The sequence below is a fragment of the Mesoplodon mirus genome, assembly GCF_964341445.2.
Source record: "Mesoplodon mirus genome assembly, chromosome: 20".
Classification (NCBI taxonomy): domain Eukaryota; kingdom Metazoa; phylum Chordata; class Mammalia; order Artiodactyla; family Ziphiidae; genus Mesoplodon; species Mesoplodon mirus.
In genome coordinates this window covers 24,022,233-24,040,017 of record NC_138996.1, presented here as the reverse complement: position 1 = coordinate 24,040,017, position 17,785 = coordinate 24,022,233, and the positions used below count along the sequence as shown (strand labels likewise).

Sequence of the window (17,785 nt, the reverse complement as noted above, 5' to 3'; positions counted from 1 at the left end):
TCAAAGAGACTGGTCCGTTAAATAAATGGCAGTTGAAGTGGTAGCATCTCAGATGTGTGGTCCCGGGGTGGCATGCTTCAGGCGCAACTGATACTATTTGGAATGTGCCATGAGGACTGAGTATATGTGAAGACATCTCTTTTATTTTACAGGACTTGCTATTCATACGGTAGGCTGCCAGGTGAATATCCTCAACAGTAGATTCGTTTCCATTTAGATTGTACTATTGATATATTTCTGAGCTGTAAAGCTTCCTAAATAAAAAGGCAGTTTAAATTAGATAAGTGTGAAATGTATGCTTTTGGTAGGTGTGATACATATGCATACTACACTATTATAAGTTGTATTAAAATTTATTTTAAAAATACATGGTCATGTTAGAAAGCATATTTTACAGTGGTAGAGCAGCAGCAGTTTTTTATTCATTACACATTCTAAAAAATAATCCAACTTTATAAGTAATAAGGAACACTGATTATCATTAAAGACATTTAAATTTAAAATTACCTACTACACAAAAAAATCTCTATATTCCCATAAGACCAACGTATCTGGTTTTTACAGACAGAATTTCTGCAGGGTTTTAGGCCCTATCAACAGCTTCTATTAAGTACAATGATAACAAAATAAAGCAATGAAACAATTGGGCATCAAAGATGAAGAGCCTGTTAGCCAGGCACGGGCCAGAGAAACCTGTCCTGTTGGCAACACAAGGTTCTTTACCAACTGGGCCGAGGCCCATGCACTTTCCCGCCCAAGGCTATTAGTGCTGGTGCAGAAACTGCAGTGGTGCCAGTTCCAGGAAGCAGCCATCCTTTCCACGAGTCATAGAGGTTCCTTGGTCCTTATCATTTACCTTGTACTCATGGGATATTTGGGGCTGAAATTAAGGACCCCAAACGACCTTAGTTTCATGTGAAGTCTTTCACTTCATATCCTACCCTGTCATCACAAGCCCCCACCAACAGGGTAGCTATAGACGCTCATACTTTGCAGCCTGCCTGACCCAGGGTCCTGGTTATGATCCCCACGGAGCTGCTGTCTGTGGTCAGTGAAGGCTGTTTAAGGCCAGAGATTATGGCAGTGGCTTCAGCCGTGATGAATAAAAGCTAAGATAGTGCTCCCAGCAAACAGGGTTGCCAGTTGTGTTGAGCCATAACAAAATGCATTTGAAATGAACATGACTAAACCATGTACATATGAACAATAATGAATGTTACGAAAACCAACCACTAAACCAACAACCACAACAGTAACAGATCAGGCCTCTCAAAATTCAGAAACCAGAAAGCCATTAAAAAATGTTTAAATATGGGCGTCCCTGGTGGCGCAGCGGTTGAGAGTCCGCCTGCCGATGCAGGGGACGCGGGTTCGTGCCCCGGTCCGGGAAGATCCCACATGCCGCGGAGCGGCTGGGCCCGTGAGCCATGGCCGCTGAGCCTGCGCGTCTGGAGCCTGTGCTCCGCAGCGGGAGAGGCCACGGCAGTGAGAGGCCCGCGTACCACAAAAAAAAAAAAAAAAAAAGTTTAAATATGATATACAAGGAGATTAAAAAAAAAAAAAAACTCAGCTAAACAACAAAGTCAAGCAACCTCATTTTCACATCTACGTGTCTGAAAAATGACCTGTGATGGCATTAGTTCCTACATGTACTTTGGTACTTTTTCCCTTGATATTTTAGGACAAGTTAGAAAACATAGGTAGAAAATATACAGAGAAGGCACTATTTTAGCACTAGTCAAAGACCAAAAAAACCCCAAAAAAACCCAGTTAATCAAAACCCCCCAAGAAATTCACACTAATCATGTGAATATTAATATTCCATGATGCACACTCTAAATCCAATCCTTTAAAATTCTATGGACATTGTGTTTTTAGTTTGAATTGTACTGTTGCTTGAAGCACATCAGGAGAAACCCAGACAGAGAACATCAGAAGCAACATCACAGGTAAGTAAGAGTTGGAATCTTGGCACAATTTTAGCAAGTGGTTTATAATCTCCGAATATGCTGATCTGAGAGGAAAAAAAGCTAAGACTAACCTGCTTCCTCTGGCACTATCAGCATTGGTGGGCGATTACTTTTCCTTATTCTCCCTGCATTCAAATATGTTTTGAAAATAGTTTAGTAAATACAAATTCTAATTCAAAAGATTTTAACATCTACCTGTAAATACCCAGGACTGAGAAGATATTTTGGCTAATATTTAAAATAAAAGAAGTTTAAAAATCTTTTATTCAGAAAAATTTGAAGACAGGCCCTTGTCTTTTAAAGGAAGGTAATTCTAAAACATATTTTCTATCAAGTGTGGTTGATAACAGTAAAGTTTTATAGATATCATCATTAGTTTTTCATTAATGTATATACCTCAAATGATGTTTTGGTCTTTTCTTGATATTTATCTCTGGGGAAAATGTGATTAAGCAGTACTCTGTGTTTCAGTATACATCAAAAGTTCTAAATTTTCTCATAAATAGTTTTTAAACTTGGATTTGCATAGCTACCTAGTTAAATGTAGGGTAGGCATGGCCTTTGTATGTTACTCACAAATCATCTTTCTTTTTTGAGTATAAAATAAAGGTGCTATTATTAAAGTTTCTCACTGAGAATGTTCAGAGAGCATATTTCCTAGTGCAAAAAAGAAAGGTAATTCAAGCTGTTTTTACTCAGTCACAATTAAGAGAATGTGTATGTATTTTTTAATTTCTGGAAAGGACTTTATATAAGTGTGACTGATTACTAGTAAAAGCTGTACAGAACATTTTGGCAATCCTAGGAAAGTAAAAACAACATTTTGTTCAAAAGGTTATAAATTCAAATGTAGGAACAGAGAGGTGATAAAAGACCTGGTAGTACTGGCTTTTCCTAATAAGCACAAACCAAGATAGAAATGTCAGAAAAGGTGCAGCAGAAACAATAAACAGAAATCCCCTAATGCCCCCGCCCCCAACTCCATTTCAGATTATAAAGCTCCTGGGTACCAGACTTCAGTGATTTCATATTAGAAACATTATAAATATATCTTTCTTAAAGAATCTATCTATAGAAAATATTACACATATAAAATCGCTATATATTTCAAAATAGTTTAAAACCTAAAAATTTTGCATAAGCATATAAAACATTATTTTTTCTCCATCAGTTGGGTTTTTAAAATCTAGACAACAGTATTATTTCCAAACCCCATCCTAAACCCAGCTGACTTCTACACTGACGTTTGAAATATACACACACATATATATACGGGTATATGTACACACTCACACATACATACAAACATACATTTGAGTTTTCACAGAAAAAAAGCATAGTCACTGACAAAGCATCTTTTCATAGACATTTGTATTTGTAAAGTGTTTAAAGGTAGAAAAATAATTTTTAACTAAATTCTGCTCCTAATTGAACACAGTGGGCATAATAGTTTTAGCTGCCTGTCATGTTCTAAACAAATTTCTTGATATTGTTACAGTAAAAGTTTTAATATTCACATATGAAATTCTTCATGTTCCCTGTGTGAAGGGCCTGTTTTGAATGATTTCAGGAAAAAAAGGGCTTCTCAGTATACTGCAATAACAGCAAGGACTTATGAGTAGGCCCACAGTGCTTACAGAAATACTTTACCCCTTGCATAGCCAACTCTTCCTCTCCAGTAAAACATGCAGCTTAAAAGAATTCTGGGCTTCAGATTTTACCGTGTGCACCCTGGAAATTGTGGAATGTTAATACTGAGCTCTATGTCAGAGATGCTACGACACCAGCAGCCAGAAACCCAGGCCTTCTACCTGTTTATTGGATATTTAATCACAATAAACTCAACAATCATAACCTGCTTTTCAATGAAAAAAATAAAGTGACATCTCTTGGAAAAGCTGTCAGAAAATAAATGTTTTCCTTGCCTTTGGAGTAAGCTGGTCACCTGGGCTTGATAATATTCTTCCTGGAAATATAACCCATACATATGTAAGTGTTTAGACTCAGTCTCATCTAGTGAACCATATAATTATTTGTAAGAAAAATAATTCATGAGAAGCAAAACACACTGCAGATAAGTAGTCCACTATTAGAGAACCCTATAAAGTAAAATACAGTAATTAGAGAATCTTACATTTAAAAACAAATTATTTACTCATACAAAGGTTATTGTGTTTCTATGGCTTTAATTCAATTTGGTTAATTTTTCAGCTTGACATTTTAAACGATCGTGTTTTTTACCAAAATATTCTATTCCCCAACCACTGATGGGTTTTTGTAGAATACTAGAGCTTGTATCACTAGGTTTCGTGTGGTCATTTAAAAATAAATGAAATAAAAAGTGCTAAACAATTTATGGGATGGGGGAAGAAAAACACCCCTGTTTCCAAAAGAAACATCAGAGGCAAATTAGATATGAACCCCTAAAATTGGGTCAAATGCCCTTTAATAACTGAATAGGCACTTTAAAATCAGAATAGGGGAATTTTCTTTTCTTGTATCCCTTCATTTTTTCCTTTTTTTTTGCATATAGTAGAAAGAGAATTTGCTACTGAGTTAGAAAAAAAAGTTGAACTGTGATTATTTATTAAGTAATGGAAAAAAGTATGAATCATTCCACCAATTGTGTGACCTGGGAGATTCTACTGGCTTATTTTAACTGACTTTTAAAACAGGGGTGCTTGGGGTCTACTTGTCCAAGCACATGTCTACTCTGATCTCCAAACATATCCTCATCTTTGCCAGTTACATGAGCTTCCTGCCCATGGGGACCACGCTCACTCTCTAGCACAAAGGGTCCCAAGTAGATCACACTACCTCTCCCAAGCCTCTGACTGGACTGGGACAGGGCAGGGGGGAATATATCACTCACAGAAGGTGAAGGCCTCACATTTAAGGACCACTGTTCTCAAAGAAGACAGCAGTTCAAAGGGGTGCCTGACATCTGATGACACAGAGGGCCACTCCTGCCCTGCGCAGTACGGCAGACACGAACACTCCTATTGGCAAAGGTTTTAGCAAACTGTCACACCTCGCGGAAGAAAAATCTGTACTAAACCCACTGCTGGCATTTATAAGTTGTAGAAAAGGCTCATTTCCTATCCCCTCCTCTTACTCCAGACCAGTGACAGACACTGTGATGGGTAAATGCATTTTTAGCATGTTCTAACTTGACATTAATAAAGCCTAATAAGGAAAAGCAACAGCTATTTCCCCAACCACACCCAGCACATACAAAATATTTTTCTATTCCGTGATCATCTCCATTTCAGTATGTGCAGTATATGCTACCGATTAATGACAACACTGGAAAAATGCAATACGATAATAGTAAAACACCAACAACTTTTAACATAGATATTCCCCAACATATACAAACATACACACACACACTCCCACAATCCCACTATTTGGGGGATAGTCAGCACTGAGGAGCGAGCTCAGGGTGTTTTCCCTGGGTGCATAATTCACCATCTGAGGAGGTGCTGTCCAGGCGAGTAAGTATAAATTAGGGTGAACTGTGTCTGCAGCAAACCGATGACAATCTAGCATCACGATGACGTCCGTCACGACTCACTCCACGTAGGGTATGTACGTGACGACTGCGGACCAGCTCTGTTCCTGGGTACTAGCATTCACTTGTCTTTTCATGGAACACGAAAGGTAAACTCAGGTTTCTTTGGTGATGGTCATTTGCTTGAATGGCAGATTTTTCTTCTGTCGCTGCATTCATGTTGTCTGAATAAATATCTTCATCATCTTCTTCATCCCTTGAATTACCCTCCAGGCTGTGTCTAATGCCATAAGTGAAGTAAATCAGGAAACCTTTTAGAGAAAAAAATCAGTGTTTTAGGTGTGTCAGAAAATGGCTGTTTGTATATGGAAAATTTAATACAGAACTTAATAGTGCCTTTTGCCTTCTCTTTCTGTGCTGTTTTAGAAGGACGGAATGCAAGTACAGGATATCCCATAAAAGGTCCCTGACAAACATTTTCCCAGTAGAATGTGCTTCTTCCTTTTTAACCTGCAATCTTTATATGTGTGTTTTTTTCAATAAATATTTTTCAGATGTTTATGTAGAAAAAAATTTTTTTTTACTTTCTCAACACTCAACACTACGCTTTAAACAAAAGGATATGTGGGGGAAAATCTCATACACATCCCCCAAACAAGTGGTGGGTTAACAAAGACACAGTCAGATATTTTGGAAAGCAGGCCCTGTGTGAACAGGGGACATGGGTGTGCCTTACACACGTCACTGTCACCAGGAGCGGATGAAAAACTGTGTACTAAGCCACCTGTTTATTAACAGCCATGCTGACTGGGGATCAGAGGGAAATGTTTTAAGTATTCTCGCAAGATATGTAGGCATTTTGCTGTATTTTAGCTATATTTTTAAAAATTGGTGGAGCGTTTTGGGTTGATGTGAAATGCATTATAATTTTCCCATGTAAAATCATGGGAAGCAGGCTACCAATGAGTACTTTGGTATGTCCAGTTATTAGGAATGATTCTATTTCCTTCTGTTTCCTCTCATGTCCTTAGAGGTTTGAAGATCCAACCCTCCTTGTCCTCAAATAAAGGTACTGTTATCACCATTTTACAAGAAACTGAGGCACAGAAGCAGGGGTATAGCATGGCCTAGGTGACACAGCTAATAAGTGGCAGGGGTGGCTTGAAACGTGGAGAGTCTGGCTCTGTAGTTCATGCTCTTCACCAAGGTCAAGTACATGATTAAACCTCAGTGAGCTACAACTTGAGGAAAGAAGCAGTGGCTTTTGGCAAGGCAGGAAGGGTAGAGAAACTCTCCACCAGATTACAAAGAGATTCTCCTGGGCTCAGAGTAGGGGAGAGAGTTCTATGGTCCTGCTCCCCGGGGGTTTGGGCTCAGCTTCCTGGCAGCGCCTGGGGAGGTGGCGAGATCACAAAGGAATGGCTTTGTGGTACATTATGGAGGGCAGAGCCAACTGGCAAGTGATTCCCGTCAGGATCCTGGCCCTGATGCAACAGAGCCACCTATCAGAAGTGGCCACAGTGACAGAGAGAATACTCTAGAGTAACCTGCGTGGAGGGATAACCTTTGATGCACCCCAATTCCTTGACACAGTATCAGACCCCCCAAATATGGGCAAAACTCTAGTGTGGGTATGGGGGGGGATGGGCAAAACTGACTAGGTTAAATCTCCTATCAACTCAAGTGGGTTGGTGGCTTGAGACTGAAATTAAGTTAATTTACAGCCACAAAAGAGATTCATTCATTCATAATAAGAGATTCATTCTTATTAAGCCAATGGGAGGACTGTCAAAAAGCATCAACTCTCAAACTCCTCAGGCCACCAAAACCAATGCAGACTTAGCTCTCATTTCTCACTGCTTCACCTTTCAGCCACTTCAAGTCATATTTTTAAAGACAGTTGGTGCTCAGTGCTTTAGTTACAACAAAGTTAAACTCTTCATTTCTAAGTCAATTTTCACATAGGAAACTGAAGAAGTCATGATGAAGAACAGTGCAGAATAGCTATAAATAAGCTCACTCATGTTATGTAATGCCAAATTCCACCCCAAGGCATACTGATATCAGAAAAGAAATTTCTTGATATAAGCACATTCAAAATGTTGCCAGAAATCCACTGGTACTCTGGAAGGAACTGGGTTTGGAATCAGACTCTAGGGCTGCCACTTGCAAATTAGATCCCTTGACTTTTAGGGGCTTCATTTTTCTCACTCAAGAAGTTAGAAAAAATAGGACCTATAGAGTTTTACAGGGCTACTGGGAGAACTGAATTTTACAAAAGTATCTGGAAAAGTAAGCACTCAGATGTTCTAAAAATTGAGAAAGGAAGAAACTGAAAAAAAAAAAGCCTTTATTTCTAGAAAGGGGGAATGGATGCATTTCTCTAATCACAGTGCATGACATCGGAAAAAGAGAGCCCATGTTCAGAAAGCAAAAACATTAAAAGACCTACCAAGCGCCATCCAAATGCTAAATCTGATCCAGGTGTCTGCACTCAACTGGACCATCAAGTAAATGTTCACCAGGATGCTGAAGGCTGGCAAAAACGGTAAGAATGGAACCTAAGGGGGGAAATATCTTCTTAAATATACTCAAATTTTGAAAGCACATTCCCCAAATTATTTGAACATGGTGGCCACTAATTTGACATATGTACTTTCACACTGTGTCAGTAAGTTTACATTCTCACAAAAAGGACAACCTGAATAAAAACCACTCATCTTGAGAATACTAAAAGGAGCACCATATTTCACATTGTTTACTGCAGCCCAAAGCAACAGAGAATTTATCCAGCCCGCTAACACCTGCATCATCACCAAGATGCAATTGGTTTCAGGGTTTAGTTTAGTTTAGGGTTTACTGGTTTAGTTCAGATATCAACAGGGCATGCCTCTAGAACTCTGACTACTCATGGTATCTCAGGGGGATCCTGCTTAGTTCAAATGGGACAAGATAATTTCACTTGCAGTGGAAGGGCTTTTGGTGGAAATAATCTTCCTGGGAGGGTACTGAATTTCTAAAATAAAATATTCTAGTTATTCTTCTGATACTTCAGAATATCGGACAAGAAATTTGTTTACTATTATATAGAATAAGGTGATAGGAGCACATTCAAGTTTTTGAAAAGAATACTTTAGACAAAAAGGAGCAACTCAAAGAATTGTGACACTCTTGTTCATTGGTTAACGTCATCAGAAGGGCTTTTTTTTTTTTAAAGAAACAATTCACAAAAACTAATGTCCAAGAGAAAATGTGCATAATATCTAGGATCTCCGATCCTCACGACACGTACCATAAAGGCTACTTTTTGCTGATTCTGAGGCTGCCTCCAAATGACGAGCACAATGGCAATGCAGAGAACAAGCAACAGCACGAGAAGAGCGAGGCTCCACGCTTCCAGCCTGGCAATAGTGTGCACTCCGTGCGTGGTCAAAATACTCAGGCCCAAAATGAGAAATGCTGCAAAGGGGACACGTTCGGGAAACAAAATCAGCACACGTCCTTCATTCAGACTCCTATGTTCAAAGAGTCTATTTTGATAAGACATCAAGTTCTTTATAGATCTGCTCTACCAAATACGAAGATGCTTCATTTTTATTCTGGGAAGAAATGGCTAATTTCCCTGATTTAAGAAACACGGCTCGCTTACTCATGACTGTCTCCCCTTAGAAGCTAGCCTCCCCTCTGGGCACTACCATCTTGCCTTTTGGCGCATGGGCTACAGTCTCAGATGAGATTACATGGATTGATGGGATGTTGTCTGGGGTGGCTACTTCCCTTTTTTCAAATGGGAAAAGCAGGTCTGCTCGTGTTCAGCTGTTGTAAACACTGTTTATGTAAACAAATAATATATGATCTGCACCTTTTCTGCCTATTTCAGAGGGCGACACCACTGCCCACCCACCCTTCTCTGACTATCAAGGCTGCATTAGGGGTCCCTCCTATGTGCTCTCAGAGAAACCTGTACTGCTCTTGGCTTGCCACCAACAGTCCTGTTCTGCAAAGCCCAGTGAGAGCAAGGACCATCCCTCTTGATACCCCAGGGACCCAGCAGAGTTCCTGCCACACTGATGATGCTCAAAAACTGTTGCCGAAAATACGCATGATTACGTAACTGTGGGTGAGCAAACAGGATCTGCTAGATTGCCTCGCAGTCTCCTTGGGTCTCCGTTCAGTTATTGCCAGGTGTACTTTGCTTCACACAGGAAGCACCCTCACAGCGGACAAAATGGACCAATTTTGTACTTCGGCCCCTCTCACCTTAGGGAATTTCTTCCTTTCTTCTTCAATTACCAAGATATAATCAATGTATCCTGCTAATATAGAGATGAGCTCAATGACCAGTGACCAGTTAGGTTCAAATCTCAGGACCGAGGGTAGTGCTAACATCTTCTTTCATCCTCTTTCACATCATACCTGCTCCGCCTACATATACCTGCTGGGTCTTCATAATGTACACAGTCGAAGGGGACTTACCAAGGAATCCTACCAGAAAGCTCACGAGAGAAGCCGACTGTTTTGTGGGCAGAAGCGAGGGGCTGAAGAGGGGTCGCAGGCTGAAGCCCTGTCCTGGCAGCACAGTGACCTGGGACTCGCTTTTGGAGGCAGTGTTGGCACACGATCCCAGAGCTTCTTTCTCAGGACAGTATTTGGGGTGCTCGTAAGATAAGCCAGGCTGGTACCTATTCCCAAATAAAGGCATGTGTCTTTATTCTCAATGCACACTTCGTCCAAACGAAACGAGCATCTGAAACTCTAAGAGAGACATTTCCATTCACAGCTGGTGCAGTAAATCCACACGTCTTGTGGCTGCAGCCCCAGAATGTACTGAAGCAAGCCACACACCTGCTCAGCAGAATATCTGCAGCAACTCTGGATGTCCTCTGATAGCCACTTGATTAGAAAGTTACGTACATTAGATGCTGAAGAGAGTTACATTTTAAAGTGAGGCAAGTGTGACAACAGGATGATTATTCTGGAAATATCTATGTCCAAAGGAGATGCAGTTCACAAAAACAGCACAGAACTCTGGTTAAATATCAGCTACAGGGGGCTTCCCTGGTGGCGCAGTGGTTGAGAGTCCGCCTGCCGATGCAGGGGACACGGGTTCGTGCCCCGGTCTGGGAAGATCCCACATGCTGCGGAGCGGCTAGGCCTGTGAGCCATGGCCGCTGAGCCTGCGCGTCTGGAGCCTGTGCTCCGCAACGGGAGAGGCCACAATAGTGAGAGGCCCGTGTATCGCAAAAAAAAAAAAAAAAAAAAAAAAAAAAAAAAAAAAAATCAGCTACAGAGTAACATACAGCCTTCAGTTTCGCCTTCAAAGGCCTCACTGCAACCTGTCTCTCTGGCCTCATCTCCCTCACCTCATACAGCCACCTCCCACCCATTCTCCTCTAGTACTGATCCTTGTCCTCTTCAGCTGGCATCAAGATATCAGCCTGCTTCAATTCCTAGTATCTGCCCAGTCTCCCCAGTGTGGTCTTTTCCCTCTGAGCAGCCTTTGGTTAAACTTAAAAGTAACATTTGTCCCCTATCCAAAGAAGAAATATGCTCACTGCGAAAAAAATACACAAAAAGCGGGGTACGTAGAAGAAAACTGAAGCCACCCATTACACCACTACTCAGTATGAATCACAGCTAGCATTTTGGTACAATTTCAGCCAGGTATAAATGCAAATATGTGTATATATATATATATATATATATATGTAAAAATCATTTCTTCATGTAAATGTATGTTACTATTTAAATAAATTCAGATGCTACATATAGCTTTGCATCCAGAAACTGATATATTTCTCCATATAATTAAATATCATTTTATTTGCTGTTAGAAGAGTCCACTGAATAAATGTACCCTTCTTTATTTAACTATTCTATTTTTTTTTATTGAAGTGTAGTTGATTTACAATGTTGTGTTAGTTTCTGGTATACAGCAAACTGTATATATATATATATATATATATATATATATATATATATATATATTCTTTTTCATATTCTTTTCCATTATGGTTATTTTAGGATATTGATAGTTCCCTGTGCTACACAGTAGGACCTTGTTGATTATCTGTTTTATTAACTATTCTACTATTGATATTCAGCTTAGTTCCATTTTTTTCACTATTGCATATATCTGTGTGTGCCTCTTTGATTAAATCTTTAGCATAAAAGCTTAGCAGCTGGACCACTGGGATTACAAATATAGTATTCTTAAGTGTCTTTATACATTATGAGAACTTGTTGTTCACACAGATTAGGCCTACCTTTGGCAATTATCAATTTTAGTTGATTCTTTGCTTAAGGACCAAGTATGCTAATTATGCTTTGTACTCATGTTTGTATGTCTATGGCCTCTCACCTCTGTGAGACAACTAGCTCCTTGAAAGCAAGGTCGGTGAGCCCTAATTTTCTTTATTTCCCGGGCCCCACATGACACACACTCTTCAGAACCTTCTGGCAATGAGGACCACTCACCTGAGGATGAGAACACAGGCTGCGACCAGAGAGTAGGCCAGAAGGGTGCCGATGGACATCATGTCCACGAGGGCCTTCAGGTCAAAGAGAAATGCCATCACAGCTATCGGGAAAAGAAAGAACAGGGAAGAAAACAGGCTGTGAGAAAATTCCACACAGTTGGTAACTTTCAAGTCAGGGTTAAGTGATGGGCACTTTTTTGTTTTAGTGCCAATGGTAAGTCAAAGTGTAGAAAGCGTATTTCTCACAGTTAATAAGATGTGCTTTAGGTCATACAAACTGCTAATAAAACTTCAAAAACCCTCAGCTGTCTGTCTAACAAAACACATCTACTTTGATTACTTAAAAAATATTGGCCTGACAAAGAGTGAAAATATTATATGACAGAATACTCTCCTTTGATGTTTCAAAAGAAAAACACTGCTAGGAAATATTGGCTGGCTCCTTTTTAAAAACACATAAAAGAATTCGAACAGAAGAGCTTTCATTATAGATGTTATATAATCATTTTAATTCCCATCTGCATTCTGAGTTGTATCTTCTACAGAATAAAATAATGTCCAATTAACTTATGTTTCTGATAGAGGTTAAATTCTACTCTGATTAAAACCACACAATCTGGGCCTCCCTGGTGGCGCAGTGGTTGAGAGTCCGCCTGCCGATGCAGGGGATACGGGTTCGTGCCCCGGTCTGGGAGGATCCCATATGCCGCGGAGCGGCTGGGCCCGTGAGCCATGGCCGCTGGGCCTGCGCATCCGGAGCCTGTGCTCCGCAACGGGAGAGGCCACAACAGTGAGAGGCCCGCATACCGCAAAAAAAAACAAAAAAACAAAAAAACCACACAATCTGACTAAATTTGAGCGATCTGTGGCCCGTCCCCAGGCCCCAATAATGTTAAGAGGCAAAGTATAATTTATACAGTTGAATAGTCAACTTGCACTTAGCAACGTTTTTTCTCCGTTGAAACATCAAAATAGTGATGATATTAACTTGAATTTGCCAAATAGTTGTCCCTATCATAATAAGTAGAAAACACCACATTCACTCATGGGGTGTTCCAGACACCTCAGCAAGTTTTCTATCTCTATGATCTCCATTTATCTTCAATTCAATAATCCTATGAGACAGGGGAAATTATTTAGATTCAGTATTTGACTGTTTTTAAACAAAACCCCAGCAATTTCACATGGTTTAACTTAACAGGATTATGATCCTCTTTTTTATAGACAGGCTAACTTAACAAGGTTACAACTAGTAGGTAGAAGCGGGGTTCCAGCTAAACCAACATGCCCGTGCCCCTTCTATAATAGCACATTGTTTCTTTAAATACACCCCATGCCTTACTTTGAAAAATCTCCATTGCTAATATAGTTATACATCAGGTTAAAATTTTAATATGTTTTGTAAGAACCACAGATAACCAAAACAAGGTAGCCAAAACAGAAGAAAATGATTAATTATCCATACAAGCTCTCTGATTTAAGTTAAAAACAAGCAAAGCAAGATGTGGGACTACAGAACAACAAAATATAATACTTTAGAGCATTAAAAATGCTACAATTATCTTCTTTTAATTATTGTTATTATTATTATTTTTTGCTGTATGCAGGCCTCTCACTGCTGTGGCCTCTCCTGTTGTGGAGCACAGGCTCCGGACGCGCAGGCTCAGCGGCCATGGCTCACGGACCCAGTCGCTCCGCAGCATGAGGGATCCTCCCGGACCGGGGCACGAATCCGCGTCCCCTGCATCGGCAGGCGGACTCTCAACCACTGCGCCACCAGGGAAGCCCTCTTCTTTTAATTATTAACTTCAATATCTTATTATGCTGGCAAATTAAATTCTTCCTGAAGGAAGAAGAGTACATTTTTTAAAATTCTGAATACCTAGTAGAGAATTAATGGGCAGGATTTTACTGGAAATAAAAAGCTTTTATGGAGTAAATAAAATATGTTGCTCTTTGTCAAGATTTATGAAGTATCTTTAATATCATAATGCACTGTTTAATCATAAAGTGGGCCTTAAATCATCTAGTACAAGCTTCATTTTATGGGGGCAGAAATCTAAGCACTGAGGAAATAAGTGATTTGACCTCCCAACATACATCTAATAAAGTGCCAAATTTATTACAAAACATTTACAAAGTGCAGTTGTTTAGGCAAATACTTTCTGACTCTGAAAGAATCCCATTTCATACATAACTAAGCATTAGTATTCTCTAATCTAATTTCCCCCAAATTCAGAGTCTCAACAAAATTATCATTTTTTGGTTTGGATTTCTACTACCAAGAGTGTTTATTGTTTTATCTATAAAGCTGGTTAAAGTCTTCTCTTCCTCCATATAACAGGGGCTTTAAGGCCATTCTCTTGATCTGTAAAATCTCTTTGAAAATTTCCACATGGAATAAGAATCTGGACAATTAGGGTGCCTGCTGGATGCTGGTGGGAGACCTTGATGCCCAAGGAGACGGGAGGAACCCCCAAGTGAACCGGTAGAACGTGGGGGGAATGAGGGGGGAGGAGAAGTGGAGGCCAGACAGGACCAGTGCCCCAGAGGGGTGGCTGGAAGGGGGGAGGGGTTCCCATGCCTGGAGGGACCCTCGGATCAAGGGGGAATGTGTTGAGCATTTCCCCTGCCCAATTGGCCTGGCTCTCAGGCAGGTCCTACACCCTCAGAGGGCCCCTCCAGGCCGTGTTGCTCCTGGGGGCTAGCAGGAAGGCCGGGGTAGAACAGGAGACAGGCGGGAGGGGCCCTCCAGGACTGGAGGAGCAGGAGAGGAGCGGAGAGTGTTTGCCCCTCCCACTCAGACCAGGATGCCTGCTGCGCTCTCAGGCCGGGTCCCCCACCCTCTGAGACCAGAGGCACAGCCAGGACCCCTTCTGTTGAGCCTAAGCCCCACCCCACCTCAGGGCCTTTTCTAGCCCTGTGGGTCCTAAGCATAGGCCCCGCCCACTGCCAAAACCCCACCCCTGCCTAAGTGCCACCCCCACAGCCAAGGCCTTTTCCACCTTTTATTTTTCTCCTCTTTTTTACTATCGTGGTTCTGTTTTACCTTCCAAAAGTTGTTTCACCCACATTTTTATTTTTATATTCTTTCTAATATATCTGTTAGTTTCCTAGTCTAATTTTATTTTTTACTCTTTGTTATTGTTCTTTTTTTTTTTTTTTTTTTTTGCCACCCCATGCAGCTTGTGGGATCTTGGTTCATGAGCGGGGGTTGGGCTGAAGCTCCTGTGGTGGGAGCTCCAAGTCTGAACCACTGAACTAACAGAGAACCTCAGACCCCAGGGAATATTCATCAGAGTGAGGTCTCCCAGAGGTCCTCATCTCAGCGCCAAGACCCAGCTCTACCCAACAGCCTACAAACTCCAGTGCTGGAAGCCTCAGGCCAAACAACCAGTAAGACAGGAACACAATCCCACCCATCAAAAAAAAAAAAAAAAAAAAGAGACAGCAAAAAAATATGTCACAGATGAAGGAGCAAGGTAAAAGCCTACAGGACCAAATAAATGAAGAGGAAATAGGCAATCTACTTGAAAAAGAATTCAGAGTAATGAGAGTAAAGATGATCCAGAATCTCAGAAACAGAATGGAGGCACGAATTGAGAAAATACAAGAAACGTTTAACAAAGATCTAGAAGAACTAAAGAACAAAAAAACAGCGATGAACAATACAATAACTGAAATGAAAAATACACTGAAGGAATCAATAACAGAATAACTGAGGCAGAAGAATGAATAAGTGAGCTTGAAGACAGAATGGTGGAAATAACTGCTGAGGAGCAGAATAAAGAAAAAAGAATGAAAAGAATTGAAGACAATCTCAGAGACCTCTGGGACAACACTAAATGCACCAATATTCAAATTATAGGGGTCCCAGAAGAAGAAGAGAAAAAGAAAGGGTCTGAGAAAGTATTTGAAGAGATTATAGTGGAGAACTTCCCTAACGTAGGAAAGGAAATAGTCACCCAAGTCCAGGAAGCACAGAGAGTCCCATACAGGATAAACCCTAGGAGAAACACACCAAGACACATATTAATCAAACTGACAAAAATTAAATTCAAAGAAAAAATATTAAAAGCAGCAAGGGAAAAGCAAAAAATAACATACAAAGGAATCCCCATAAGGTTATCAGCTGATTTTTCAGCAGAAACTCTGCAGGCCAGAAGGGAGTGGCAGGATATACTTAAAGTAATGAAACAGAAAAACCTACAACCAAGATTACTCTACCCAGCAATCATTCAGATTGAATGGAGAAATCAAAAGCTTTTCAGACAAGCAAAAGCTAAGAGAATTCAGCACCACCAAACCAGCTTTACAACAAATGCTAAAGAAACTTCTCTAGGCGGGAAAGACAAGAGAAGAAAAAGACCCACAAAAACAAACCCAAAACAATTAAGAAAATGGGAATAGGAACATACATATCGATAATAACCTTGAATGTAAATGGATTAAATGCCCCAACCAAAAGACACAGACTGGCTGAATGGAAACAAAAACAAGACTCATATATATGCTGTCTACAAGAGATCCATTTCAGACCTAGGGACACACACAGACTGAAAGTGAAGGGATGGAAAAAGATATTCCATGCAAATGGAAATCAAACGAAAGCTGGAGTAGCAATACTCATAGCAGATAAAGTAGACTTTAAAATAAAGACTGTTATAAGAGATAAGGAAGGACACTGCATAATGATCAAGGGATCAATCCAAGAAGAAGATATAACAATTATAAATGTTTATGCACCCAACATAGGACCACCTCAATACATAAGGCAAATGCTAACAACCATGAAAGAGGAAATCGACAGTAACACAATAATAGTAGGGACTTTAACACCTCCCACTTACACCAATGGACAGATCATCCAAACAGAAAATAACTAAGGAAACACAAGCTTTAAATGACACAACAGAGCAGATAGATTGAATTGATATTTATAGAACATTCCACCCAAAAGTGGCAGAATACATTTTCTTCTCAAGTGTACATGGAATATTCTCCAGGATAGATCATATCTTGGGTCACAAATCAAGCCTTGGAAAATTTAAGAAAATTGAAATCATATCAAGCATCTTTTCTGACCACAATACTATGAGATTGGAAATCAATTACAGGAAAAAAACTGTAAAAAACACAAATACATGGAGGCTAAACAGTGCACTACTAAATAATCAAGAGATCACTGAAGAAATCAAAGAAATAAAAAAAATACATAGAAACAAATGACAACAAAAACACGATGACTCAAAACCTATGGGACGCAGCAAAAGCAGTTCTAAGAGGAAGTTTATAGCAATTCAATCTCACCTCAAGAAACAAAAAATCTCAAATAAACAACCTAACCCTACACCTAAAGCAGCTAGAGAAAGAAGAACAAAGAAAACGCAAAGTCAGTAGAAGGAAAAAAATCATAAAGATCAGAGCAGAAATAAATGGCATAGAAACGAAGAAAACAATAACAAAGATCAATAAAACTGAAACTTGGTTCTTTGAGAAGATAAACAGAATTGATAAACCCTTAGCAGAGCCATCAAGAAAAAAAGGGGGAGGACACAAATCAATAAAATTAGAAATGAAAAAGGAGAAATCACAACTGACACTGCAGAAATACAAAGGACTATAAGAGACTACTACAAACAACTATATGCCAATAAAATGGGCAATCACAAAGAAATGGACAAATTCTTGGAAAGGTACTGAACCAGGAAGACTGAACTAGGAAGAATTAGAAACTATAAACAGACCTATCACAAGTAATGAAATTGAAACTGTAATTAAAAATCTTCCAACAAACAAAAGTCCAGGACCAGATGGCTTCA

General features: G+C 39.9%; 1 protein-coding gene across 3 annotated transcripts in view; it reads right to left on the bottom strand.

Moving 5' to 3' along the window:
* Positions 1-322: 322 nt before the first annotated feature.
* The window catches only part of SLC7A2 (solute carrier family 7 member 2), a 73,061-nt gene continuing 55,598 nt past the window's right edge, over positions 323-17,785 (bottom strand). For all 3 annotated transcript variants that reach the window (XM_082608651.1, XM_082608649.1, XM_082608650.1), the window contains exons 8-12: positions 11,962-12,064; positions 9,961-10,166; positions 8,777-8,943; positions 7,937-8,045; positions 323-5,795 (exon numbers count right to left, since the gene is read on the bottom strand). In XM_082608651.1, coding sequence (XP_082464777.1) covers positions 5,599-5,795; positions 7,937-8,045; positions 8,777-8,943; positions 9,961-10,166; positions 11,962-12,064 — 782 coding nt within the window. In that variant the 3' untranslated portion in view covers positions 323-5,598. The remainder of the gene's footprint in view (positions 5,796-7,936; positions 8,046-8,776; positions 8,944-9,960; positions 10,167-11,961; positions 12,065-17,785) is intronic.